The following is a 26,949-nucleotide window of genomic DNA, read 5'->3' as shown; positions in this document are numbered from 1 at the left end:
ACATCATCTGTAGTACAGCAGTAGTGCAAAGCCTGCAGCAGGGTCTGCAACAGAGAGCTGTTGCCACAGGTAAGTCCTTGTCCTGCTTTGCCCTCTTCGCCTGCACCAGCTGATCTGAATTACAGCTTCCCAGTACACTTGAAGAAGTGGGTGTGTGGCAGTCACAGCTGTCTGCACAGGCAGCTGGGTTTTGATCCTGCTTGGGTCTGTGTGCCTCTGCAAATCCACAGCTCTCCTTGAAGTATTAGGGAGCCACAAGAGCTCAGTTCTTGGCCTTGGTGCAAAGTTACTGTATGAAACTTCTTTGTGACTCACTGGGCATGAGGACTCCAACAGTTCGCTTTGAGAGCTACTGTCTGAGCAGAAGCTCTGCTTTGTATATACAAGTTTGGGTACAGAAGAAAACTGTTGGGGAACATAGTCATCTCTGTAAGTTGTTTCATATTAGTTGGGACTGGTGTGGTCCTGTTTTCCTTTGGATGATATTAATTGGCATTTTAGTGCTTCCCCTTGGCATGGCTTCAAAATCACTTGTTGGCTCATTCATGCCGTGGGATGGCAGGGCTTAATGAAATGGTGGTGTAACACATCTGTGTTACCAAAATAAGCTCTCTTTTATCCCATATTTAATAAAATCTGAACAGCAATGAATTGGTCAATGATGCTGAAGTGTAAAACAGCGTTATTGGTGTCTGATGGAGTACGCCATGAGCTCAGACTGAGAGGTTTTTCCTCTCATCTGCTCTTCATCTTCTCTGAGAACTTTTAACTGGCACCACTGTGCTGCTTGTTCTTGATTCATGTTTTTCTGAATTTATTCTTCACAATTGTAATTAGAGGAGGACTACCACTTCTAAAAGGAGATTCTGCAGAAGAAGCACACAATCTGGGAAGAAAGGTGGTATGGTGTGTCAGGTGAAAACTTACTCGCCCAGAACAAGCCTTGACATGTGACCCCCAACTACCTTCATCTTATCTTGTAGTTTCAAGGGAAAAGAGATGGAGAGTAGATGGTGTTTATTAATGCTGGTAGGGAGCTGTGTTCTACCTTGAGCATCTTTAATTAAAAAAAAAAAAAAAGATGTTTTAATAACTACCTTGCCGTGCTTGTGAATGATACAAAACTCTTGTTTTTTCTTCTCCAGCCAGATGACAGGAAGACACTGAGCTTGGGCAGCAGCTGTGTTCGGAAAAGGTTGTTAGTGGTGTAGGCAGAGCCATCTGCCTAGCAAGGCTTTTAGCTTGGGTTGCTTGTTCTAGGCCAAGATGGTAAATCAATAGCTTTTTTTTTTTTTTTTTTTTTTACAGTATAATAAGTAAGATGTCAATGGCTAGATTGACAGTGTAAACAGGAAAATGGTGGCTAGCTTTATCGGCTTCTTAGTGTCCTAGCTACACTAGTGAGAAAACAATATGAAAAAAAAAGCCAAAGCAACTCATACTGAAAGAAGTTGGAGATCTAGAAATAGAACAGTATTCTTATCACCCATGTTTACCAGGGAGTTTTTTAATAGACTTTAGTACCTCCTGCTGCCAAGGGCTGATCCTCCCTTCCCTTCTCACAAAATTGCCAGTTCATTTAAACTTTTGTTTTAACAGGCACTTTCCTTTCTGCATGGAAGGACTCTTGATCTGCTCTAGTTAAATACACAAAATGGTATATATACATCGTGGAGTTTTTTGTTAACTAATCATGCTGTGGCAATTGGTCCATTTTGTTTCTATTAGCTTTCTACTCTCTTATACTTCTCTGGAGATTCCTGTTGCAAACATTGTTTGAAGTGGCTGCAAAACTCCTGAGGCAACTGTGAAAAACAAAATAGTAATGCTGATCATGGTTGGAATTTTCTTCATTCACTTGACAAATGACAGAGTCACATTAGGTATGAGGGAAGCTGCCTTCCCAGTGTAGTTAGTACGTGCAGTTTCCTTTTAGACTTTGTTACTAGGTTGGTTTTTGGTGGTTTTGTTTTTGGTTGTTTGGTTTTTTTTCCCCCCAAGAAATGCAACAAAGGCTGTAGTTTGAGCACAGCAGTAGTGCTGACATGAATGGTCACATTTGCTTCATCCCACCTCTGTGCTGTTATACTGATGCATTGTCTGGAGCCGATCAGTGAAATGGAATAGGGAACTGCTCTGCATTATAAAATAACTTATTTCCAGTTATTTTTAGTTTAGCCGGCTCCTGCTGTGGTTTGCTGTGCTCCCTGCAAACATGCCTGTTATGGGACAGTGAGGGAGACGTGGACAGGAACCCACAAAGAGAGTGGAGACTGCTTGAATCCTACAACTGTAGCTCTTACAATGCAGCCCCTGCTTTTGTTGAGAAAAAAGTCTGACCTCTAGGTTCTTCTCCTTGCAGCTGTGTGTGGTTCATTGTTGGTTACTTGTTTGGGTTTGTTTTGGGTGTTTTACCTTATTTTTCATGGAAACCTTTCTCTATTTCAGCTTGCACCTCTGATCTAGTCAGTGCAAAAGCTCCTGGTGCCTTTGGTACAAAGCCACGTGAACTTATGAATGTATCTGCCTGTCTGTGTATTTTTATACTGAAAGAAGTCTTTAATTCTGAACAACCGGGCCTAAAATTTACTTTCTGCCTGTTAGACTTGCAGTGAATGAGAACAGCTAAACTTGGTGCACAATCCTGAGTAAGGAATGGAAAACAAAACTGGAAAGGTGTTGCAGTTTGCTCTGGGATTTACTTCGCCAAGAACATCCAGTGGCCTGACTGCCAAAATGAATGGAAGCCTTTCCAGCCTGCCTGAGAAAACATAGAATGGGAGAGAAATCTAAAGACATAGACCCTGGATGGAAACAGATTCACTTTCTGCTCTTTCCAAGGCAGGAGTCTGAGAGGTATTCGTCCATGTTATGGGGTGTTATATTGTGCCATATAATTTAACAGTAAACATTCAGGAGAAACAGCAAAAAAAGAAAAAGGCAACAGGAGTTTCACTGTTTTGGGCCCTGGTCTGCATTGTGAATTAAGTATTCTGACATTCTTCCTGGAATGGATGGTACCTATGTAATTCAGGCCTGACAAGAATTTCTCCATCTTTACCTGTTGGCAGCATATTTGCAGCCAGTTGTGCTGGAAACATACTTCATTCATATATGCATGTGTTTACTCACTGATGTTTAGGGCTCTAAGTGATGGTGATTAAACCCTTTAAGCACCCTGAAGGCCATGTAGCAACCAGTAGGACACAGGTGTTGTCAGCTGTCATAGCGAAATGTTCAGGTCTTGCTTTCTGCAGTAACTATGGGTAACTTTATTTCCTGATGTTAGTTACATACTGCGTGCTTATAGTATATGCTAAAATTTAACAATTGCTGTGGAGACACCCTGTATTTGAAAGGTCACATCTTCTATATGTGTAACCTGTTTTCTTCCTGATCACAACTGTTATAATCAGTTGCACTCTGTCTACTTTGTGGTGTGCAATGGTTGTGCTTCCCTCCCAACATTTCAGTTTGATTGAAACTGATCCAAGTGTCAGATGTCTTAGAGAGATGGGAATTTACACCTCTGCTACTCTTCCCTTGCCGACCTCTGTGGCATGTACTGTGTCAAAGCCTGGCTGAATGCAATGTGTGGATGACAGCTTGGTCTACACTCCTTGGCATGTAGCACTCTATGACTGCTAAGCTGGAATTGTCTAAAGCAAAGATTGGCGGCGGGGCTGGCAGAAGGGAAATCTTTGGAATTTGCATGCTACAGTGCAGTCTTGTCTAGTAATAAATGGACTCTCCTGGATGATCACGTTAGCTTCCTGATTATTTTTCTTACGGTAACAACTCTCTTGGTAGCCTCAGTGAGCAGTTCTTTCCGTCCTGTGTGAGCATGCCTTAGGCTTCCTGGAGGTGGAGAATGGTCTCAGTAGTCCCAGCTTTCACATTGTGGCTGGATCATGGAACCTCACTCTGTATGGCTATTAGATCTGTGTAAATGTTAAATCTGTCCCCAGGAAAATGCCAGTCGGAGCAAAATGCAGCAGCTTGTCTCTGTAACAAACAGATCAGACCTGTCCTCTAGTCTCTGCGTGAACTCTTTATGGAATATATGGGCAGATTAAAGAACTCTGATCTTTTTTAGATGTTTAATGATCTGGGTTTGACACACCTAAAAGATTAAAAATGGACTGCAGTTAATTCATCTCCCAAAGACTTAAGGGTGCTGTCTGCTACAAGGATAAAGCTCGTCTGTGGTAGAGATATAAGTTTCTTGGAGGCTGGTTAACATCTATGGTCTGAGATCCCCTGCGGGAGGGAGGGTGGAGAGAACCACCAGCTGTCTTGCTGTTTCTATATGTAAGGTACATTGCTTTCTCCTTCTTCCATCTCAAAAATAAGACGCAGTTCTCAATCTGTACATGCATGTATACACATGCATTCACATGTGCACACACAAACACGCCCTTGCCCTTAAAAGAAAATGAAACATTGGGTAAAATGTACATCTGACATACTTGTTTCTGCAGCCACTTAACATGCTGCAGAAAGGTGAACTATTACAAGGTGAGAGGGAAGGATGCAAGCCTGAAGTGGATATGCTGATTTCAGGAAAATCTGCTGAAGTTTTGGATTCACAGAACCCCTTTTTTAGTTTCTGTGTAAGCTGTAGTTGGCCTTCCAATGTTCAGCTGCATATTTAGAAACCTACCTTTCTGGGGTACTCCCCTTTCATCCTTTTCCCGAAAGAGTGTTTCCTTGCAGGTTGTCAATGTACAGAATGCTTTCAGAGCCCATTTCATGTCTGCAGAAGGGAAACTGCAGCTTGGCTGCATTGTATGAAACCGCTTGTTTAACGCTGCCTTGGTTTTGTGTGCTGATGGGTGTTTCCTGTGGGTGGGCTATGTTATGTATTTCACTGCAATTCTTCTTCTTGCAACTCATGCTCCCAAACAGCTTGTTCAGCAGCGGTAAGCAAGATCATCCTCTGTGGACATTTTCCTTCTATGGCAAACAAAGTGGTGCCTTGTAAGAGTCTGTCAGCACTGATAGTTGGATTCTCTTCGTGCACTTAATGGAGAAATACAGTATGAGGCCATAGGCAGGCTGGGAACTAGCTTTTGTTACTTTTTGCCTTTCTGTTTTCCTGCTCGTCTAATATTAAGGAATGAACTTGCAAACTAATGGGATTTTTTGTTGCTAAGTGAATTGATTTTGTATTTCAGTGGGGGCTTCAGGTTTCACTAAACATCTTTACAGGTAGATGTACTGTCTACACAGAGAAGAAATACAGAACATGAAGGAGATAATTTGTTTTGAATCTGTTTAGTATCCTAGGGGAGCCTTTTGTTCATCAATCTAAGAACAAAGCTGTAGGGATTTGACATGGTGGATGTATCTCCCCCCCCCCCCCCCCCCCTTTGATTCATTGTGGGGCAGAAGAAAATCATTGTTTGTGGATCTCAGTTTTGGGTGAAAGTGTACAAAGTATTGAGCACGCTATTTCCTTGTTTTGGAAATGATTATTCAGAAGGTGTCAAGGAAATAAGCAAAATGCTTAGTTTTCCATAGTTTAACTCTTCTATTTTTTTTTAGAAAGTGCTGCTGTATTCCCTAGGCAACAGCATTCACAGTCCATCCACACTGATGTACTTCTACGTGTGCTCAGCACTGGGACTGAATCCCTGATCCTTCTCCAAGCAGCCTGGCCAGCACTAAGAAATAAAATGACATGACTCTCTATTATTTATCACTAAGCAAATGGTAGTATGTAAAAGCTGGAGCTAAGGTCAGTAAGGCATGTTAGTAACGTAAAGGTTACCAAAAAAAAAAAAAAAAAAAAGAAAAAGCGTGTTGCATTCTGGTAACTTGCCTCCAAACCAGCCATGTGTAAATCCCAGGAAGTGACTGAACTTCAGTCTAAAGAAACTCAAGCAGTGTTTTGCAAATATGATGTCTTAGGTTGCAGTACAAACTGTTAAGTATACTCACCCCTGAACTACCATGCATGTATCCTTTCCGTTTGGATTTCTGTGCCGTGAACTAGATCAGAGAGCTGATCCAGCTTAGAAGGGAAGTGTGTCAAAGATATTTTTCTTTGAGCTGGCTGAGTTCTTTATCTGGGCCATAGACATCTGTGGGGTTGCAGAACTAAGGGGATAAGAGGGGAAAGGCCATGCAGAGGTTTATGACTTGGTGGGGGAAACCTTAAACCTTGTTGCTGCCAAGACAATGTGTTGTCAAACTATGGCCTCACACGTTCCTTGGCATAGAAACACAGAGGCAGAGGTTGCAAACTGCCTTAGCCCTCTTCTGCTCTGCAGCTGTAGGAATGTTTTTGGAATGAGTATAGACATTACAAACTTGTGCTAGCCTTGGTACCATTTACAATGAAGCCACAGTGATGTGGGCCTTTGGTATGAGGTGCAACTCCCCCTCCCCCTCCAGGATTCTGGGTATTTACTTAGGCAGGCAGGTCTGAGCTGCAGTGGCTTCGCTGCTCTTTTAGCAGGATTAGCTGGAGCACAGCTAGCTTGGAAGCTTTGCTGCATGCTGCTGTTAAGCCTCTCAAGCAGCTATGGATGTTGTGATGCTGTGAAAGTATGACACATGCATTTGAACCATTGTGTGGCCCTGGATTAGACTCAGCTAATCTTCCTTTTTACTTAGAAGTTAATTTCTTTTTCCCTTCCTGCTTTCAAGTTAGATCTATGACTTGATTTCATATTCCCAAAGAATGAATGCGGCACCCAGCAGGAAGGGTGTAGGCAATAGGACAAGGGAACAGTGTTGCCATGCTGTCTGAGGGCCAGTGAATTTTTTGTGACTAACTGTAAATTTGTTAGATTTTTCCTTACCCCCCAGCCAGGTGGAATTCAAGGCAGTGATGGAGAGGAGCAGTTCAGAAGAGTGGAAGAACAGCAAAATAAAGAAAAGTCATATTAAGTCTGAGAAAACCAAAATAAAATGAAAAGGGGACAGAGATGAGAAAGGTGGTGAAAGGATGAAAGCAGTAGCTAAGGAGGGGGATAGTAGAAAAGACTCATGAAAGCTGGAGCAAAGCAAGGCCAGGGAGGCTGTTGCTGTCGGAACCAAAGGTGGAAGTAAATGCTTGAGGTTTTTAGCAGAATATATGAATTGGTGATGAGCCTTTTATCTGCAGGTAGTGCCCTGCACTTGAAGATTGTGCTGGTGCAGGAGAGGGGTACTGTGAGAGAATGTCAGAGGACCAGTGGTAGAAATGGCAACTTCTAGGTGCTGAGAGGGCTCGTTTCTGTTAAGTCACAACTGCTGCTCTTCTCTGTGGGATGGGATATCTTACAGAGAAGGAGAAAGGGGGCCTGCTGCTGAGGTGGGAGGAGCATGACACCTGAGTAATGTCCTCAGTATCTGTCTCTGGTGCTCTCTCCATACAACATGTTTGAGTCCATCATCCTTGTATGCGAGCCCATTTCCTTAGTTGTCCCTTGTCAGCAATTGCCTGTTGTTCCTGTGTTTCATCTTTTGCTTGTTTTGATGGTTGTGTTACTGATGACTTACTGGCTGACCCTAAAAGGAGAGTAAGAACCCTCTCTCTTAATGTTCACCCTACCTGAGACACCGGCTAAGAAACCAAGTGCTTTTGCTTAGGCCCAGCTGCTCTCTCCATTTGCAATCTACAACAGCAGCACCCAGAGCAGCTGGAAGTGCCTGAGCAGGTGAGCTCCTGGGTCTAATAATTTTGCTCTGGTCTTTTTGCTCCCAGGTAGAGCCTGAACAGCCTGTGCAGCATTGCACTGGGTTTAGGAGATCTGAATAACCTCGTTTCCCTAGCAACAGTGGTCTCTTTAATCACAGAGACACAAGTCTACCTCTGTTATTAGTGTTAAGACTTGCGTAGTGTATCTGGCTGTGGTAATACTTTGCTTCTGTTGGAAAAAAATGGTAGAATAAAAGCAAGAAGGTTCCTCTGCCTTGGAGATAATTAAAATCTCCATAGGTGGATTTTAGTGCTGTATGCAGCAATAATAGAAAGAAGAGGGATTATAACTACTTTTAATCTTTTTAATGTGTGAAGGATCCCTGGAGGATACAGAAAAAAAGTTTTAAATTCTGTGTGGAGCTTTCTGTGGACAGTTCTCATGACAGTCTGTGACACTGATTCATTCCTTGTTGAGATGTGTTATTTTCATTTTTATGGACAGGCAGACCAAGTGATTCAAAGGTAGACTGAATTTTGTTGCAAAGCTAGCAATAAATCTCTTCTGAACCCAAGTCTTCCACTGCCCTTTCCTTCAGTTTCAGATAAAGGTTTCCCTTTGCAGTAGGAGACAGAACATGTTATGGAAGTGTGAAGCCTGCTTTTTAGCAGGAGAAAGTGAGGAAAGTGAAAATGCTGTGATTCATTGCAAGCCTTTCTGCTAATATATTTTAGTCTGCATTCACTCCCCCATTAACAGAAATGGAGCAAACTATAAAATTTGAATGTGAGCATTGGGAGTGAAAGAAATATGCATGCTTTGCTTTCTGCACAGTAACTTGGTTTTGTTACTGCATTGTGTGCAGGAGAAACTGGTTTGGATAGGAGTAGTTTGAAGAAACTACTGAAAGAAAAAGAACTGTTGCTTGATCAAAGGCATGAAGCTTACTTACGTAGGTGCCCAGTACTGATGTTCTTCCTTGGATAATGCCAGGTTAAATTGTCAGGAATGCCTTGCGGGCTTCTTGGGGTTAGAAAGTTGCACAAGGAACAGCTGAATGGAAAACAGGTATCTGCACTCTTCCACTGAAGTTAAATGGTGTTAAGGTTTTGGTTTTTATTTACGTATTATTATTTTTTTAATTATATGGCATATATAGTGCAGAGATGCAAGGAGACAGTCATCCTCCTTCCTGTTTACAGTTCTGGTTTCTGGAATCAAAACAGTCCCTTAACTTTCTGGCCAAACAGAAGACCATCCATCTTGTGTGTGAGGAGTCTATTTTTATTTTTCCTTTTAGTGTTTCCTTGCCTGTTCAGGTAGTGCAAGGTAGGGGCCATGCTGTCTTCTCTTACGCTTTCTTGTGGCCAAAGAGCTTTTGAAAAGTCCAGCATGACATTTGTTTGACTTGCAGGTGTTGTAGATGATATCCAACTTTGGGATATCTAAAAATATCTTTTGTTTGTGACTGAGCATCCTTATTTCAACAACTCCCTTTCAAGCCTCCGTTTACCAAATCAACTTAATAGGTGACTTCTAAATGGTTGGGGAGCTCTGGAAACCTATAACAACTAGACAAACATGCCTTCCAGAGAATGTGTGCAAGACCACAGAGGGAGGGTGGGGGGGAAGGGAAAAAAAAAGAAAGGTGCTACAATCTAATGAGTCTTTTGAGGAACTCTGAGAGCTTGACCACAAGGTAATACCATGAGCGGGTGGGTGACATAAAGCTCATTGAGCTTGTTAAAATAATATTGACATGCTCCTTCAGCAGCCTAAAGGCCTCGTATACAGCTGTTATTTAGCTGGGTGGTATTTGGTACGAACTGAGACAGAGGCTCACTTCTACAGTGCATTTATTGTTGGATTTTCAGTATATTGTTTGCATAAATTCCCTAGACCAGCTCTCCCTCCTGAATAAGCCACACGGATCAAGTTTTATTCTGTTCCAGACAAAGTTCACATCCTTTACTGGAATGAGTCATGCTTTAACGAAGTTTACTGTGGGGGAGGAAAGTGGGCTTTAAAATGTTACTCCTCCACCCTGCCTTACTGATGTATAACAGGATTATTAGTATGCTTGGCAGCTGCTGCTTATTATTTTCGCAGAACCTGGATATTTGTGAAAACTAGTAAAAAATGGTTCTACTTGTGTTCAAGTGTGAATTTAATGCAGAATTTTAAACATATAAGAAAAAAGCTTTGTGTGTGTGTGTGGCTTTGTCTTCCATCAGGCTCACCTGCTACTGTAAAAGTGGATCTAGCTTATCTCCCTGTGGTTATTTTTCAGTTTTGGGAGAAGAGTGGCATTTTGTGACTCGTAACTGAAAGAGGAGGAGGAACTCTAACATTTTGCATTCAGTGGCCCCTGCATGGCTATTACTGTTACACACAGCACCCTTCTGGGCATTGACAAGTGAATGTGCTTCACAGGCCAGTGTAACTTACATGAAGGGTGCCTCCAGCTTCTCTCGGGCAAGATGTATGCGATGCAGTGCCACTGTGCAGCATGCAAGTATGTTTCTCTGTGCAGAGAGGTAAAAGACCTTTTAGCCTGTGGTAGAGGGAGCTGATCAGTGTGTGTTCTTCAATACAGATCTTTGCAGAAACAGTCTCTGTGCTAAAGGTACCAGAACCACTTTTAGTACTCATCTTTCCAGCAGAAGCTAATTGATATCTCATGCAATAATGGTTAATTTAACTCTTCATGCCAACCATTCTTTTTTGTTTATTTGGGTGTTTTTGATTGGGTGGTTGGGGGTTGTTTGTTTGTTTTATGTGGGTGGGTGAGGTGGGGTGTAGGAGGTAGCAGGGTGGTGATTTGTTCATTTGTTTATGGAGTTAGTCTCAAAATTGAGGAGGAGGGGCAGCCAGTAGAGGAGCGCCTCTTAGGATTTTGTTTTGGCAGTAGGCCTGTTCACTTGACATGTAAGACCTTTCTTTCCTAGTCCTCTTGTTCCTGAGAGGTCTGGAAAGAGTTATGTTTCTCCCCTGAGCTATGTATTATCTATGATTGCTAAACTGGCAGGGGCATCATCTGTTCTTTTTCTACAGAAAAAAACAGGTTCTCTTACCCTAACCCCACTATGTTCTGAAACCCAGGCTGCATAACTTGCATGGAGCCTGCAAAAGGATTTATTTTGATGCTAATGCTTTTGAAGGAAAACTTGAGGGAAGGAGCTGTAATTAAATGAACGCCAATGTTAGATATTCTAAAGAACTTTACCTTTTAGGACTTGGAATGAGTGAAGTGAATGTTTGGTGACAACTTGAGTTTAATTAACTTTATGCCTCCACTTGATCTATATTTAACGATTACTGAATCAAGGTTTACTGATAAGTAATCATAATAGGTGGGAGGCAGGCAGTGCCTTGGTTGACCAGGCTGTCTCATGTCCAGGTTGACTCTGACCAGACAGATTTTTCTCCTGTTTTACAGATGCTTCATTCAGTGGCACGCCACCTAGCTATGCGTATGATGCAGACCGTGCTGAAGAGCAGAGACGACATCATGATATGATGCCCTATATTGATGACTCACCATCCTCCTCACCCCATCTCAGTTCCAAGAGTCGAGGCAGCCGAGACACCCTATCTTCAGGGTCTCTGGAATCTACAAAATCAGTGAGTCCTTTCTGTGTTTTGGAGTCAGCAAAGCCTTGTAGGTTTGCAAGGGTTAGACTGCTTTAATGAGGAGCAAAGACAGGGATTGCCAACACTGTAGGACAGATAACCTGACAGAATAGAGTCAGTCAGTGCCTGATTGATACTGTATATTTAAAACTAAACTGGGGTTTCTAGCTGATGCTAAGCCTAAACTTACTTTAAGGGATGAGTGTTGTGTGTATGATTTTTAAGCCTCAGTTTTCCACCCTTTGTGAATTTTAGTGCAGAGAATAGGTGACTAATTGCTGTTGAGAGGGTCTCTAAATACCAGATATTTTGGAAAGGGGACTCTGGAACAAAACATCCCACATTATGATGTTCATACATCTGTGCATGTGGGTGGTCATTGCTGTTCACAAGGGAAAATAGAGAGTTGCTTTCAGGTAGGTTAAAGGCTTTGATAAAGCATTTAGAATATAAGATGTGTTTCCTTTACCCTGTGCAAACAGAATAACAGGAATTAAAACTGCCACCTCCAAAGTATGGTGACTTTGGGTGTGAGATGGCCGCTTATAAAAAAATCCAAGTTTTCACTAAATAGCTATCAATTACGGCAGATAAAAATTTCGGAAGGGACCACTTGGCCTGACCTGTGGTTTGATGTGGACCTTCAGGCTATCTTGCTTTATATTTGCTTCAGGTTTAGTAGCATGGCTATACCTTGGAACTTAAGGAAAATTTCTGACTTTGTTTTTACGGTAGTCTTGATAGAGAGTCTGCTGTTTGCCTTTGTAAGTAACTATTAACTCTGCTGTTTTCGCAGTCAAAAAATCTGTTTCAGCTTGAATTAATCTGTTTGACTTTCAACCTTTGCTTCTCTTTATCCTTTTGCTTCCTAGATTGTAGAGCATTTCAATCCCAAATTGCCGTTTCCCTGAATATCTTTGTCATCTGCAAACTTTTGGTTCCCCAGGTCATTCATAAAAATGCTTAATAGCACAAAGACAACTGTCACTTCCTTCCTACTGTGTTTCTAAGAAAGCGTAGCCAAACAACCTTGAATTCCCACATTGTAAATGACACTTTGAAATCTGTCATTTAAGTGGTTCAACTTATGTGTTGGCTTTATATCGTTCTGTCCTGTTAATTAAGATGTCATGGGAGAAGATGATGGATATTTTACAAATATCAGTGTACATGTAAATCAACACAATCACCTTTATCAGACCGTTTTATTTATCTTGCATCAAAATGATTTTGAGAGTCTGACAAGTTCCACAAACCATTGCTACAAAGCATTCATAGTATACATCTTTCTATTACTCCTTATTCGTTAGTACCATATCATATGCTTACTTGCTTTTTCTAGGATGAATGTTAGATTAAGAAGCCTGCTTGAGACAGTGTTCTTGTTCTTTCTCATTTATAAAAATGCATTGACAAGATATTTTAAAGCATTATCAAGTACATATATTGTGGATGTTTGCTTAATTTTGTTGGACTGTTAAGTATGGAATCTAGTTAGCTGCTTATGCTATTAATTCTGAGATTTTTTTTTATCTCTCAAGATGAGAATTCTTGTGATGTGCAAGAGGCTTTTGAATGAAAAAATGATCATTAGTAAATTCAAAAGCTCTAGGAATGTTTTAATATTGGCTTGAGGTTTCCAGGTTTTGTTTCTCAGGATGAAGGAAGAATGCCATGTGGCTACATATGGCTGAGAATTATCTTCAAAGAAACAGTTGTCATAGTGCCTGTAACTGGAGGCCTGAAAGGGACACTGCCTAATATTTAATTTTGTTATTTATTTGTTTGAGTATTGCATCATAAGCACTTAACAGTAGTTAATTTCAAAGTTACCTTACTAATGCTGGAAGGCTGCCTTTTTAAAAATAATTTTTAACATAAATGGCTGCTTTCTTCTTTCTAACTATAAAAAGATGGTTTATGGCTTCCAAAAGAAAGAGGTATCCTGATACAGATTAGACTTCTAATCATGAACCTCAGCAGCTTCAGTTGATCCTGTCTGTAATTAGTCCATAAATGACAATGCGACTCATGAAGGACTGTCCCTGGCAAGGAGGAAGAGACTAATTTATGTATGGTTGCAGTATTTCCCAAACAAGTTAAACTTTCTGTCATCACAAGTTGTTAGATGGCTTTTACTGTAGTTCCGTTCTCAGATGTAGTGGAAGAGAGTCAGTAACAGAATTGTGTCAAATACACTGTGCTGAGCTAAGCACATAAGATGTATTGGACAAGAAATACCAGGACATGTATTTTCTATTTTCTTTTTCACTACACTTGATTAGCAGGAAAATATTTTTTGTTTACCTGTGTTTGCTTTTATAGTAGTCTCCTTGCCCTTTTACATCTTTCTTAGGTGCCCGCAATTACTTCTGAAAATTTTAGTTTATGACCAGAGTCTAGAAATCAACAGTTAACAGTGTGTGACAATACAACACATGTACTATATACACACCACTCTGACAAAATACTAATATTGTAAAGTTATTCAGAAGTTAGGAAGTGGTGATGGTTAATAAGCCTTGCCTTGTGGCTGTAGCCTTGTCTTGAATCACGATGATAACTATAAAAGAAACTATAATTTCATCTTTTTTTCTGTGGTATTCATGCATTGTTCAGCGTATATAGTGAATGATACCGGATTCGGTATTTTCTCTCTAGAGCTCTGTGTATACCTTATTTACAGGATGCTGGGCAAACTCTGCTCTCAGCACAACAGTACTCATTTCCTTTTGACATGACCATTAACTCCAAATACAGTTGGAATGCTACGCAGGTCTTAATTATCCTTGCAATGTTCCTGTGAGATAAGAGGATGGTATGTTCACTAACCACAGGTAATCAAGGCAGACAGATTATAGGAAAAGCATCTGCTAATTTTGGGTGCTTAATGTGAGATGCATAATGTTGTGCAAAACCAAGTTCTGACTTTTAATGCAGTTTTCTTCACATTTAAAGTAAAATCCCTTTAATTTCACTTGCAACCAAGAGTTAACAACACTCCAGTCAGGCACTCAGAAAATGGAAAACATTCCAAGCAATGATTTTTATTTTTTTAAAATGTCCTAAGTAATTCACTTAGCATCACACAGGCATAGCAGCATTCTTGTGTGGTGCTCATCTGCCTTATCCATGAGACCAGCCTTCCACTTGGAGACTGGGTTGTTGCTGTCTGGATATTTGAGGGCATTTTGCTTTGACTTATTTTGTGAGCTTGTTTTCCGCTTTGTATTTTTTCTGCCAAGTGTCTGACTAAGTCCTTCTGCCTCCTTGTAGCAGCTGTCGCCTTTGGTTGGATAGTGCATCAGGGTTCCACCTGGTCTACCCAGCCAACATAAAAAATGTGCAGAGTGGCTGAGAGCAGTGTCTCTTTCTAAAAAAGAATGAAGGGATACCTCCTGGAGTACTTGTGGAGGGGCTTCGTGTTGTTCTCTCAGTGTGGGGAGTAACCAGCTCCCTGTTCCATGTTCCAGGAAGTGAGGGCCATAATTGGCTGCCAGAAGGTTTGTGGTGTTCTGCACCTTGTCATTTGGGATCTCTTTTCCAATCCCCCCTACCACCTGTGTCATATAAGCAGACTAAAAGAAGCTGGCTGGTCTGCCTCCAAACTGTACCACTTAAGCCACCTCTTATGTATTCATATTCCACCTGCTGTGTATCCATTGCATAAACTTCTGTTGCTATCCAAGGAGGGTGGCAAGGTGCACCAGCATTAGTTTTGTCTGTGACCCAGAGAGGACATAATTAATCAACATGGGTGTTTGTAATGTGGATCTTGGCATCCCTTGACTTGTCATTTTTGTGGTAAGGAGGCCTTAACAAATGTTTGCATTGAGCAAGCTAGGTCGTACCCCCTCTTCTGGCTCTTCCAGAATCTCGTGCTGAGCTGCTGACGCATGTCCTGGTATAAAGCCAACGCTTCTGCCAAACTTTGTTGCTCTGAAGCAAGCTTACAGGGGAAAGAGGAAAAAGGAGAAATAGGTTCCACTAACACTTAAGTTGTTTGTTTATTTAACTTGAGAAGTGATTTAATTTTCCTGAACCTTGCTTTCTGTAACAGTTGAGCTGTTGTGACTGAACTTTCCAAAAATTCTGGAAACCTGTCTTGGAAAATGTCAGCCCAAATGTTTGCCAAATAAGACAGTGCTGGTAGCTTCAGAAGGTGTCAGACAGTCTTTGTAATAGGTGGTGATGTTTCACTCCCAGAAAGAGACAGCGTGTCTGTCTTCGCCATGCAGCTGGGGTGAAAAGTGGAGAAGATATCTGGATAGAGTTAGAGGAGGACAGAGCAAGAGCTTGCTACAGTATTCTTGGGGCACAGGGAAGTGCTGGGACAGCTGGAAGGTTAGTGACTGACACTCTTCACTAGAGAAGAGTTATTGCCAAGAGTTTTGGAGTGGATGGGTTGCAGCCTGGAGGCTAAAGGACCGAGAGAGGATGGGAAGCTTCAGTCATCATGATTCTATTGACACTACTTATGTGGGGAGAGATTACAGTTGATCGAAAGAGTAGAAGCAAGAAAGGCCTTTCAAGATCTGGTCACTCTCAAAGCCAGGCTCAAAGATGTGTGTGGGGCTCTATGGAGGTGGGCGCAGGGCAGCCAGTGGAAAGGCAAAACTGCTTCTACTCCCTCAGGAAAGGAGGGGAGTCACTTTTCTAGAGTTTAGAAGATGAGTTTTTTGCCAAAATAGATCTCTCCAATTCTTGTATGTATCATACCCAGGGAGGCAGGACTGCTAAAGCTGAGCTACTAACTCCTACTTCCCGTTCTGTTTGGAGGGGAAATTGGCTGGTACTTGGAGATTTCCAGGTAGAATTTCGCTTCCATTTTCAGCCGTGCAGTTTGCAGTTGGTGCAGCATTGGCAGTTATTGCTGGTCCTCAGACCAGATTCTTCTGTTCTCACTATTTGCCAGCTACATGGAAAGCAGGGCTATGGCAGAGCAGGTTGTGGATTTTTCTCTGAGCTTCATCCCAAGGGGGTCCAGAAAAGTTGACCTCTGAAGCTACATCAGTAAATGGGATATATTGCTCTGCTTGCTACTGCTGTTGCTAGCTTGTCTTTCCCTCTCCAGCATTTCTAAATCCTTCTACTTTCTTCCTCTGAGTATTTGGTTTTGTTTGTTTGTTTTGTTTTACTGTCACTTTCCTCTCGCCACCCCCAACAGATGCAACTTTTCCTTTTTATTGTCCAACTCTTTGCTCCTTAAGGGCTCTGCCTGGATGTACAGCCCTTCCTGAGGAGAGCTGGCACACCAGTACTGATGTTATAAATAATGTTGGCTCCTCTCCCTGCTCCTTCCCTTCCCTGCATGGAGCATGATTGGCTAGATTACAGAATTTGCCCTGGTTAGTATCACCAAGACAATGAGACACCTCTAGCCTGTTTAGCTGAAGCGTTCAAAGATATTTACATTTTAAAAATTGAAATTAATAGTTTTTCTTCCATAGGCTGTCAACTTCTGTATGAGATTCTGAGCTGTCCTTAGGGGAAACCTCTCCTTTGAACACATTCATTACACAGCATATGAACACACTGTACCAAAGGAAGGTCTGAAAGTTAAAGTGCCTTTTATACGCCCACTTTGAATCACTGATTCTCTTTACAGAGCTGCCTTGGCAGCAACCACTTTGCAAAATCTTGTGTGTTGTGGTTTCTAGATTCTTAATCTGTGTTCTTCTAACATTTGCAAGAAAACAATTATTGCTGTAAATTCAAACAACAACCAGAAAGCCCCAAGTTCTTTAAACGGTCAGGAAGAGCTGAATCTGTCTAATCCTTGGAGCTGGTGAATCTCAGGCTGGCAGTAATTGAATACAACATACAATGCCAACCTGGCTAGTAAACTAAAGTACTTAGGCTGACAAGCTGTAAACACATTCAAAACAGCCGTGGCTCAGGGCCAGTGCATGCATGCTCTGTAATATCTTCAGTGCTTCTAGCCACTCTGACTGGCCTTGGTTTAGGTCACAAGATTGCGCTTCTGACTGTGCCTCAATCTTTCTGTTTTTACATCTTTGGAATAGCAAGAACCACCACCCAGTTGAGAAGAAAACACCAGAACCTTACAGGCATGAGATACCTGTGAAACTTCCTTTATACTGCTTTCCACTTTACTTTGTGTTTTCTGGTTTTTTTAAGGTAGTTCATGAGGAGTGGGAGGGAAGGCTTGATTTCTTGCTTGCTTGTTCAGACCTGGCTGGGTGTTGGGTCCTCACAGCTCCCATGGCAGATAGACAGGAATGCTCTGGCTGCTGCCCCATGATAGTCTTGTGAGATAGATTTATTCTGAAACATGGAGGTAGAGAGGCAGCCAAAAGATGGAAGGGCAGTGGAGAAAGGCTAGAAATGGATGCTGGCATCAAAGAGGTGGGGGCAGAGTCAGAACGTGAAATACTAGTCAGACTTGTACAAGTTAAAAAAGGGCTAACCAAGCTGGGTAGGAAGCATGGGATAGACTGCTGACCACCTGGCACTCCCTGCTGAGTAGTTAGTTTGCCAATACAGGCTGCTCCCATGTCCTGCTGGGAACATCCCATCTGCACTTTGGTTAATAGGTGTATTTTTCCCCTAGCTAATGTGGTCTGGTAGATGTGGTACCAGCTCCTCCCCTTGCCACAAGCAGCTCAAAGATTTCTGACTACATCCTTGCCAGGGTAGGGGAAAGGAGTCCTCAGCCTTGGCACGTCTCCCTGAACTGGTGGGAAGCTTGATACCTACACCCACGATGTTCCCTCTTTTAACTGCCCTTCTGCCTGGAGTGCAAAAACAGATCAGTCAGTGAGGCTGTTGTGGTCACTGTTGCTCTTTGTTTTCCTTTTTTGTCAGTTACGGGCAAAGCAGAAAATGCCCTTGGCACTGGGTGCATCAGATTTGGTGTACTCTAAGGGGAAAGTGGTTGGACAGCCTTGCAGTATCTCTGCCTGCTAATTACTTTGCTTTGGGTGAGCAGGTGGGCCTGTTCCCAATTCTGTAAGTGAGGGATGTTGTAATACCAAATAATAAACTTACTCCTCCTCTTCCTAATGTTGGCACCAGCTCCCAGTGAGTTTCTCAGTCCTGGAATACATTTCATAACAAGTGTGACTTAAAAAGCACCCTGAGGCTGAAGAAGCATGGGGGCTGTTTTCCAGATGTTCATGCAGCAGCAAGAGCTGCTGCTCAGTGCAACCCCAGGTGACATTGTCAGAAAAGGCCTCCCTCAGCAGGGGACACGTGTCCGGGCACTGGCTCTCAGGAGGAAGTACAGAGTGGCAGTACAATGCAGGCAGCAGCATCATAGTGTCATATTGATCCCTGACACAGCAGGAGCAGCAGGAGATCATCTTTTCACATATGAGGGATCTGTATGTAAATTTGAGGTACTGCACTGGAAACCTTTTAATGTGCTTGTGTGATTGCTGGATAAACTCCCCGGAGGGTTTCTGCAGCAACTGCTGTACTGTATCTTAAAGCAGCCAGGCCCTGCCCTGTTTGGCTGCATCTGAAGCTGTTTTGCAAGCATCACGCTTGGAAAAGGCTTCTATTAAAAAGGGTTAGGACAATACTATGGACTTTGCAAAGTAACCTTGTGGTAGTGGCCAGGAAGGAAGGCCTCTAGTGTGTCCTGGGAGATGTTTGCCTCACTGAAAGCACATCTTTTTTAAAGAGAGGAAATTAACATTCAGACAGAAAATGCTGTCTGTCAGCTGACAGTGCCCAGCAAGAACTGGCTTGTAAATTAAAGCTTTTATTTGTGAAGAGGAAAACTGTTGTGCCACTGTCATGACGGGGAAGTTTGAACCATTTAAATAACTTGTCATTGTGTGCTGCTTTTTATGTTACAAATACCCAGCTGGTTTTTAAATCCTTACCTCCTCCAAGAGAACCTGCTAAAGATAATTATAGTGCTGTGTCAATATTGACCAGTCACCTCATCCTCGGGAGTGTGGACTTTGGAGCACTGTTAGTTTTTATCAATGCTTCTTTGTGAAGCTGCATTTTTCTTTTGTAAGTGTTGTAAGAAGTCTCTGGAAACCCAGAGGTGTTGTTTTGGGTTAGGTTTTTTTTGCACCAGGGCTGCTATATCCCTGCCTTTTTGGATGAAGGCAATCTTTGTTAAACATCTTGAGGCTGTCTGTCTTGATTATGGTCTACATACCATACCTTACAAAATGGTCCATGAGGTGGACATCCAGGCACTACTGGTACAGAAATCATAAGGAATGGTCACAATATTGTTGCACACTTCTGTTGGAGCTATTACAGGTAGTCATATGGGTACTCTGTAGATGCACAGAATCTGTTGCAGCATTCATTTTACCGTGCAGTTTGTTACTGGTGTTCTTCTGAAATCATCTGAACACAACTGCTGAATTACAAATTTCTAGCCTCTTAGATGCCCTCTCAAGATGTTAAAAAGCCCTGTGGTTTTTACTGAACCTTACTGAGGAGTGAGGTGCAAAGACAAGTTCTTCTTTCCATCTAGCACCTGATGTGTATGTAAATTTTACTCATTTCCTTAGAACAGCTTCTGTCTGCCACTTCTATTTAAGAAGTGGTGGTGGTATTTGACACCTCACAAAATTTTTATGAGGTAGTCGTTGCAAGGTCTTTTAGCCTAGAAAATAGTTTGTGACATTTAATGAAAGCATTCAAAAATCAGGATAGTTATTGATGAGACTGAATCCAGAAATATCTGGGAGCGTGAGGATCTGTTTCTTTCTTCGCGTGGTGCGTAGGCTCAAAGTCACACTCAGAATGTGACAGTTACTGTCAGCTTACCTATAGTCGAGATACCTTCTGTCCATAATGAACCTCATGTATACATCTACAGGGTTCAAAGTATTCGACCCTAAACTAAATGGAGGGCTTTTTTGTCAGCTATAGGGCTTTATAATCCGTCAATAGAGTGGTGCATACGGTTATGTTTTGTGATCCTCCTGCTGCTGAAATCAATAGCTGAAGATTCCTGCGGATGTTAAAAGGAGTAGGATAGAGCCCCAAACAACCTACCCAAAGCCTTTGAAAAGTATCCACCAGATTCAACTACCGACTCTATTGTTAGAGACATTTAGCAATATTAAAAAGTTGCAACAATTGTAAAAAGCCATTTCTGTGAATGACAGAAATAAAAAGAACTAGAAATAAGTTCTATTTATAAGATTATTTATAACCTTCATTGTTCAGCCACATTTTTTTACAGAGTTTATGGAAATACTCAATTTCACTTTATCATGTTAAACATTTTTCAGGTAACAGTTTTGAGATGAAAGATAATTGAAACTCAACAGAGGGGATTACTGCTTCTCTTAACACTTGATGTTAGTCTTCCCTTGATGTGTACATTTGCCCGTGAATGTATTTATTTTTTTCTCTGTCTTCCTTCAGTTGTTTCGTTGAAGAACTCCTTCATGGAATCCCAATAAGAAAATCAGCATGTGTGTTCCAAGTAGTGCTGATTATTCCATCCTCTCACTAAAAATAGACATTGTACAAGCTGGCACTGAAAAATAATTTAGTGAATAGTAGAGAGTGGGAGAAAGAAACAGCCATCTTAACACCGATGTCAGGCTGTAACTGCTGTATATTCATGTGCATCTGTGTCAATGCAGGGGAAATAATCCTGTCTGCATGGAGAAACATGGCTTTGGAGTAAGATCATAGAGAACTCTTGCGGGAGGAGTGAGTAAATTGCACGTAACCAAGAGTCCCCTGAGATTTGTTTAGGAGGATAAATTCTGAATATTTAAGTTCTGAGTTTTGAATTTTGTGAAGAAGTCTGGGCTCCTAATTGAGGCACTGAACTTGGATGACTAAAGCCAACACCTATATTTCATCTAAGTGACATCAGTTGCTGGTAAATAAAAATATCTTTAATGTTTTATATTTGCTTATTTCTAGAAACAAGATGCTGAGCACAGGTGGGTTTTTTTAGTCTAAAAGTAAATAAAAAACCCAAGTATGCTATCATCAGCTGAATGATCTCTTTAACTCTCCATTCTCATTCTTGTTTTTTTTTCTTTCTCTCCAACCTCCCCTTTTTTCCCCCCTTCCTTTTTTATTTTTTTTTCTCCTTGACAACTGCTTTGTAGAGTGAACCAGACCTGGAAAAAGGCCTGGAGATGAGAAAATGGGTCCTGTCCGGAATCCTAGCCAGTGAGGAAACCTACCTGAGCCACCTGGAGGCTCTGCTGCTGGTAAGCGTTTGTGGCAGATGCCATTTCAAACACTGGTACTTGAATTTGATGCTGCTTCCATCCGAGGTTTCCCAGAACTTCACATACCATGGGTTACAAGTTGCTGGGTGCAAAGAGTACCTGTTACTTCCAGTAGAGAAAGAGAGGCTTAAAGAAAGGACTGGATATGGCACACCTAGGGTTAGCGTAGTAGTATCCAGGAGCCCTGTCTTTCAGTATTCTGTGCTAATTATTAGACATGTTGCTGTACAGTTGGGCAGAGATTAAGGAAATCGAGTGCAGAGGGATTTTAATCACACCATTAATATCCTGGGAAAATCCACCTACCAGGGGTGGCTGATCCCCATGACAGAACTTGTTAATGTCTAGCTTTCAGGAGTTGTGTGAATGCAAGTATCACTTATTAATAAGATGAAAAACAGCTCTCTGGAGGGATGTGTTGTAATGTGGCAAGGGTGAAGGTACTTGGTTTGCATGATAACAATTTCCTTTTTTTCCTGATTTCAGCCCATGAAGCCTTTGAAAGCAGCTGCCACCACCTCTCAGCCTGTGCTGACTAGTCAGCAGATTGAGACAATATTTTTCAAAGTGCCTGAGCTCTATGAGATCCACAAAGAATTCTATGATGGGCTCTTTCCCCGAGTGCAGCAGTGGAGTCACCAGCAACGTGTAGGGGATCTCTTCCAAAAGTTGGTGAGTCAGCTACCATCACCACAGTTTCTGTTACCTCCCGTTCATCTCGCAAGGGCTGGTACTACTCCCTTTGGTGACTGTGCGTAGTCTGAAGGGATGAAAACCCATAGCTGGGTTAGGTGAGAGGCTTCTAGCTTTACCACTGCAGTGAAGGGCCTGCAGCAAAAGTGGCTGTTTCATTGCCTTTAATTCAAGACTCGAGCAAGCTATGCTCCTAATACAAATACAGTTTCACAGAAATGTTGAATCTCCAGGGTGTCTGCAGTGTCATCAGACCATTTGCTTTAGAGGAAGATGGGAGAATGGCAGTGTTAAAAAGCATACTTTGAAACACCAACAGCTAAAAATGTTTCATACTATTGCTGAACTACTTGACATGTATTTCCTTCTTTCTGTGGTGCTTTGCTGTATCTTGTACTGATTGTCTCAGTTTTATGGTCATCGCTTTTGGCTTTGCTTTTCTACCACCATCCTGGCCTTTATATTACCTTTGCTGCTATGCTGATGCAGTCCACCTGCTCCTGAGAATCCTCCAAGGAACCTCAACAAAATTCTCTGAGTGCGGAACAGGACAAAGACATATACAGCATATTCCTGAGGCTAAATTAAAATTGCTGAGTTTCTGAGCCAGATGACAAATTGTTTGCATTCTAGGAGATTCCTTTGGCCCCTTTAGCCTCTCCCCTAGCATGTGGAGAAAGCAAAGGATTAAAGGAGCTGTTTTTTCCTTTTCAGAAAAGAAAAGAATCTCTGCATTCCAGAGGTGCCTCTGATTCTCAGGGTAGGAGTGACATTCCAGTGAGGGGGTTATTGGATGAGGAGTGTGCTTTACCAGGGTCACTCAATTGTTAGCAGCTGTGTAGCCCAGCACCATCCCCATCCCCTATGGAGCAGGGGGAGATGGGCCTGGAAGATGATGTTTTCCATGCATGCCAGCAGCTCGAGATCAAAATATGGGAATCTGCTTTTCACTGCCAGCATGTTTTAGCCAGGAGGGGTCAAGTTGGTGCCTTGGTGAGTAGTTCATGGTATGCAATTTGAGCAACTGGTTTAAGAAGACAAAGCCACCTGCTGCTGGTTGCTGAAGCAAAGATACAGAAGGCTGCTGAAAAGTGGAAGCCTCGCAAACTCCATTGAAAGTGTAGTGCAGCAATGAAGATAGCGCTAATTGTAGAAGACCTGAATATAATCTTCACCACAGCTGCCTGTGGAGCAAGCTTTGATTCACTATACAGCTACTTAGGCCTTTGTTTAAGACCATTTCTAGCTGATGGTGGTTGCACGTGCAGGAGTTAAGCCCATCCAGAACTCTATTTTTATGTTCCCCTGACTCTTCTGCATTTGTTACAGAATTGTTGATTTTGTTGGATTACTGTTGGAAGCAAAGGAGCAAATTGCCCTAGCACAGGAAGCTTTGAGCTAGCTTAGCAGTTTCAGTTTCTGGTGGTTTGGTACAGTATCAGTGGGAATTGTGAACTCTTTGCTGGATGAGATAAAGCTAATAATTCTTGGCAGGCAGTGGGAAGCAGCTAGATGAGAGAGACGGCAAGAGCATGAGGCATTACAAGACATCCATACTGGATGTACATCAAATATTTTGAAGCAGACTGTTTACTTGTGGGCATGCCATGCAATCTGATGATAAACACTGGAATTGTTATTATCCTGAGGTTCCTGGGGACATGAATTTTCTTTAATATCACACAAAACAAAGCACCATGGATTGGAGTTATATAGATAGTGCATGCAAGGCGTTTTAGAATTTCATGTGGTCTGGCACTGTATGATCCATTTGCAACGGCAGTGACTGTTATTCCACCTTTTTCCTGTTGAAACTAAGGAAAAGGGAAAAAAAAAAAAGACACTAGGCATATGGGAGTGAAAAATGCTTCTCATTTTTGGGGAATATTTTGTACGTATCTCTTATAACTAGAAAGGAAGCACTTTAGAACTGTTTTTAGAAATGATGAAATATTTAGCAAATATTATCACTGATTAGTTTTCAGGACTGGAAAAAAATGTAACCAAAAGCCAGTTATTTCTACCAAAGCTTATTTTTTGCCGTGTGTTCTTTTTAACTGGAAAAGAGAAAACTTAAACCAGCATGAAAACTTGTGTGAGCATTATTGCTTTGATTAGAAACTCAGTTTTTAATTAATATGATGTTTTCATGGCGGCATGTTTAGAGGAGGAAAACAAAAGCTTAGAAAGACTGTTCAAGAGTAGCAGGAAATGGAAAGAGCCACACAGGAATGGAGAAACTGTACAGCTCTGCCATGTTAGCTGGCATCATCCAAAACTGAATGTCATAAATCCTGCAAATGATTAGTAATTCTGACAGCAGCTTCTTCACAGAATTGCGTTCCAGTGGCAAATACAGATTTTATTCTCTCCACACTGTATGGGCCAGGTCATCCCTGGTGTAAGTGAGCACAGTTCCCTCCAGCTTCCGTCATAACCATATCATTTTGTATGGGGGTTGAGACTGGTTCCTAATCTTTCAGTAGAATGTGCCCTAGGAAATAGCTTACGATTTCTTAGCCTCTGTTAGCTAAAGAAATTTGTGTAGGCATATGTTTCCTGAGAGTTGCTTTTTCTCTTCCATCGTCTCTTGCACGAAGCTTCATAGGGAATGGGGAACACAATGACTGTGAGACAGCAGGAGAGGAAAAGTGCACTGCGTGGGAAAGTGAACTGCTCTGCCTGTTGCATGTCTTGGGCAGAAGTGTCAGGGAATTTGCAGAAATAATAAGGTTAAGTGCAAGCTCATCTGGTAAGAACTCCTTAATGGAGCCTTATACAGCACTCCACCTGTTGGCTCACCATGCATTTGCAAGCATGTTCAAGCTGCTGAGGTGTTTACAGCACACCCTGTGCAGCCCTGCAGCACAAACCCAGCTCTGCAATCCAGACAACCTTGGAAGCTACCCAGGGATTTCTGGAGCTGGATCTTACGTTCTCTGGCTGCAATTCCTAAGTCAGCAAATGGGACCAGTACTAAGACTCTGTGATAATAATGGCTTATTACTGTACTCTGAGGCCTGTTCCATCTTCTTCTGGACCAATGCTTATTCCTTCTGCTGGAAAAATTGCCATTTTCCATCACCTAGTGCTGCAGTCACTGCCTTCCAAACAGATTTTGCTCTGGATCTTTCTTCTGTATTTTCAGTGCTCCACTGCCCTTATTACGATGTTCACTAGTGCAAATATGGGTTAATATCTGCATTAGGTTTGATTTAGTGTGTCCATCATGCAAAAGCTAACAAATAGCTTGCTGGGGTCACATTTGTGCTGTTGGGCTGAATCATTCCTGTCTGATTCATATTATGTGGCAAATAGCCAGCAGCTCCACTTACATCAATGAGCTAAAATATTAATAGATACTAATCTGGCAGTTCAGAAGGGAAAAATAGATGGCAGTGATAAGGATGCATCATTCTTGCAGGCTTCCACATCCTTTGCAAGTGAACTTGTTCAGCATACATGGAACTGGGTACATGGGAGCACCTGTGCTGGTTAAGCAAAGCTGACAGGTCAGTGATGTCTTCCTGGGCCTGCTTAGCATTCCCTGTGATTCTTTGATGTGAAGGAACATGACCCAATCATTAGATACTGAGGCTGGCCATCCCAAACTGTCTTCTTCCCCAGAGTTTATTTAATTTTGTTTTGCTTCCTGCAGGCCAGCCAGCTGGGAGTGTACCGGGCCTTTGTGGATAACTATGAAGTTGCTATGGAGACAGCAGAGAAATGCTGCCAAGCCAACGCTCAGTTTGCTGAAATCTCTGAGGTAATGTCATGGTATTCAGACACACGAGCTGTCTGGATCTGACTAATATCCTTCTATGTCACTCCTGTCTATCCTCCAAGTATCTTTGCAGCCCTGACTTCTGGAGGAGTTGTGACCTCACGTAGACTCACATCTTCAGCTCATGTTCTTACAGCGATTTATGCTTTGGGCTAATAGAGGTTATCACATAGACAGCCTTTATGTGCTGTTCCCACCCAGGGAATCTTGTAAAAACTGGCATTGCTTTGAACTTCTCAGCTCTGTGTCACCTTCATGCATTTCCAGAAGGGAAAGCTGTATTTAAGTTTCTCACATATTTCTTTTGCTAGTAATGATGCTGACTATGGTGTAAAAAGCCATCCTTAATGGCTTCCATTATGACTGTCAGTGGAGTTGCAGGCTTCGCTGGCATGGAGAGGAGGAGAGGGTAGCTGTCTGTTTAAAAAAGCAAGTGTGTCCACCATAGTTTATAATATTATTCATTGGGCTGCTCTGATTTCCTCTTTTTAAGAGGAATACCTGTGTCAGAGTGCATGGTCTCATTGACTGGCTGTATTGTGGTGATTATGTCTTGGAAGAACTCTGTTGCCAAAAAGACATGAACTTAATATGTGTGTCCTTAAAAAGAAACGGATAATCAGAGCCAAATAAAACTAGGGGCATTTACTGCTCTGAAAAAAACCCTGAGTATATTCAGTATTGTGTGTCCCTTTAGATTTTTATGACAAAGAAGTAAAATAAAGCATGTTCCTTGCATGAAACGAGGGAGGTAAGACTTGCCTGCTGTACTACTCATCGGAGTGCAGATGTCTTCTGTTCTTTCCTTTCCTGAGGATTTCCATCAGGTTCTGGTCCTTTCCCTGACCAGTTCAGTGCTCTAGTGGTGTCCTCTCATCAGTAAGTAGCCTCCCCTGTGCTTTTCTTTCAGTGCTAAAATGCATTTCATGGACTTTCCTGTTTATTAATAGTAATATGTATAGATGATACTATGGTCGTCCCTAGAAGACAGAATAGAGATTAAGGCCCC

General features: G+C 42.0%; 1 protein-coding gene across 2 annotated transcripts in view; it reads left to right on the top strand.

Annotated features, from left to right (window-relative positions):
- BCR (BCR activator of RhoGEF and GTPase) overlaps nucleotides 1–26,949 on the top strand; it is a 104,769-nt gene that overhangs the window by 38,813 nt on the left and 39,007 nt on the right. For both annotated transcript variants that reach the window (XM_040604544.1, XM_040604554.1), the window contains exons 2-5: nucleotides 11,071–11,255; nucleotides 21,338–21,442; nucleotides 21,950–22,135; nucleotides 25,815–25,922. In XM_040604544.1, coding sequence (XP_040460478.1) covers nucleotides 11,071–11,255; nucleotides 21,338–21,442; nucleotides 21,950–22,135; nucleotides 25,815–25,922 — 584 coding nt within the window. The remainder of the gene's footprint in view (nucleotides 1–11,070; nucleotides 11,256–21,337; nucleotides 21,443–21,949; nucleotides 22,136–25,814; nucleotides 25,923–26,949) is intronic.

Source organism: Falco naumanni, chromosome 1 (assembly GCF_017639655.2).
Source record: "Falco naumanni isolate bFalNau1 chromosome 1, bFalNau1.pat, whole genome shotgun sequence".
NCBI lineage: Eukaryota > Metazoa > Chordata > Aves > Falconiformes > Falconidae > Falco > Falco naumanni.
The sequence above is the reverse complement of the archived record's forward strand: the minus strand, read 5'-3'. Positions and strand labels throughout refer to the sequence as shown.